The 2,496-nt window shown below is 34.6% G+C and overlaps 1 protein-coding gene across 1 annotated transcript; it reads right to left on the reverse strand.

Annotated features, from left to right (window-relative positions):
- Positions 1–314: 314 nt before the first annotated feature.
- On the reverse strand, positions 315–1,316 carry Tas2r110 (taste receptor, type 2, member 110). Its single transcript, NM_001166677.1, is given in 1 exon segment — positions 315–1,316. A coding segment is annotated over 1 exon segment (1,002 nt).
- Positions 1,317–2,496: the final 1,180 nt, after the last annotated feature.

Here is a 2,496-nt window from a genome sequence, read left to right on the forward strand (position 1 = left end):
AAGAGCACGAGGCTGAATGTTTCAGGTGTCCCTTGATCCCTGAATTAAATGCACTATAGGTTTTGTTACCATAGAATGCCTCCTGTCATTCTTACTGTCATTTTACCTATCTAACCTCTCCTACTCTTGCATTTACGTCTTTCATTTCCTAAAAAGATCCCATTTTCCCATTTCTCCTGAGATCACATACATACTTCTAGACTCTATATCCTCCTCCTAAACTCCTATGTATTACCCCTCCCAGGTTTGAAGACCCACATTTTCTTTTTCCCCTGAAAGATCTCAAGATTTTGCCCAATGAACTCTAGAATTTATTAGGGATCCATGATGTGTATATGCTTGGATCGGCACCTCAGAAAACGCAGCACAGAAAGAGTGCTTCGTCTCAGTTTACTATTTCCCAGAATCAGCACAAATGAGTGGCTTATAGGAAAAACTATTGCACAAATGTGGTCAAATATGAGTATCAATTTCCCCCCCATAAATTTATGACTCAAAATTCCTATGACAATAAAAAGTAAGTATATTGCATACAGCAGCAGGAAGGAGAGCCCAGTTTGTAAAGCTTTAATGTGGGCCGTGGTGTTGGCATCTCTGGGTCCTTTGGCATTGACCTCCATCTTCTTGTGATGCTTCCACAGTGAGAAGATAAGCATGAAAAAAGCTACCAGGGAAACTGTGAAGGGTATGAGCATGAAGAGTGAGTTGATGGGTAAGAAAACCTGGGATGAATTGGTGATTAAGAAGACCTTAGATGAGTTTGCGAATAAGAAAATTCTGGGAAAATGTGTTGAATCCCCCAAGCTATAAGACATATTTCCTTCATAAACATCAATTGAGAAATGATCATAAATCTCTAATGAAAAAATGTTTAATATCAAGAAAATCAATGACACTACTATTATCATTAAAACCACTTTTTTAACTCTCCACTTTAGGTAAAGAAACAAAGAGTTAGAAAAATTGGCTATCTTGAGAAAATAAAAGACACCGAGGCATGTAGCAAGCCAGATGCTGAAGTGATTGTTCACCACCCAGATAACACCCATTGATGTAAGTATTTCTGATCTCATAATCAAATGCGGGCCCAGTATGAATAACAATATAAAAATGAGCATAGACCACGCATAAATGAGTCTGGTAAGGGCCAAGGTAGTGAGAATCTTATCCACTGAAGAAATCCTTCTTCTCTTGATCCAGTCCACAATATTCACTAGTGCTATGAATCCATTTCCTAAGATTCCCATTGTTATTTCCACAAAAAATATGATTATCAAAGTAAAAATATCACGTTGCTTTATTGTGTGTAAGAACATGCTTCAGTTTATAATGTCTAAGTGGCATTTAAAAAGCTCCTCATGTTGGTTGTTAAAAATACAAAATAATCATGTTTTAAAATCCCATTTACACATTACTAGCTAGGAAATATCCAAATTTCCCAGGAACTGTCTCATAAAACCTTATTATAAATGTTGGCGTTTTTTCTCCCCAAATAGATCAATTCGGCTTCATCCAGACACTGTATCTTATATCCAATTTTCTGAAGTTGAATAAGATGCTGAATTCTCATAAGCTAACCTACAAAAAAGGATATATTTATTTGCATTATTTTTGCTTTTTCCCTATATGCACATTTAAGTCACAAAACATGGTTTCTGAACAACTATAAAAAATTAGGTATATGGTACTTCCTTATGCAATGATTTATAAATATTTCAGTTATTAAATTAATGAAACTGCTTATTATGCACACACATATACATGCCAGTCTTTGTAGACGTTCATCTACAGTCTTTCTCCATAGTACCCAAATTGTCTAAAAAATCTCTTTAAAGATAATTGCCGCTATGTTCATGTCATAAGAACTATACTAGTCATTTTAATTTGTATAACTCCATATGAGCAATAATTTACATATGCCAAAGACACCCATGCACAAACATCCCTTTTTGTAAAATTCATCTCTCTTTTATTCCTATTCCAATAAAAACTCTCAATAATTCAATAATCATGTATCTAGATCATATTTAGTAACATAACAATTTCCCTATATCACATTTTATTTATTGCAAAAGTAATGATTAAATCTGGAGCTTCCCTGCTGTCTTATAAGTGTTCTGTTTGACAATCTATATCTCTAGCAAGTTTTTTTTTTAATTTTATATTGTAAAAAAGTCACACTGCATTGTTTAGTCTTGACTTAATGTCACTCTGTAATCCGGACAAGTCTTGTACATGTGAACTTGTGATTATCTCATGTCAGCCTTACAATTAGCTGGGATTACAAACCTATTTCCCCAATGTACAACTTCCTTCATGTTTTTCTTGACAGTGCCTGAAACAGAATTCCAAGTTAACACCATACAATATTAAGTGGAAATATTCAGCAATCTTTGAAATATTGCTCCATGGGTAGGGATGAGTTATTTTAGACGGTCCTGGAGCTGTGTTTTAGGTAAATGAGTTCCTCTGCATAAAAAGAATCTTCCTCAGTCT

The sequence above is a fragment of the Rattus norvegicus genome, chromosome 4 (genome assembly GCF_036323735.1).
Source record: "Rattus norvegicus strain BN/NHsdMcwi chromosome 4, GRCr8, whole genome shotgun sequence".
NCBI lineage: Eukaryota > Metazoa > Chordata > Mammalia > Rodentia > Muridae > Rattus > Rattus norvegicus.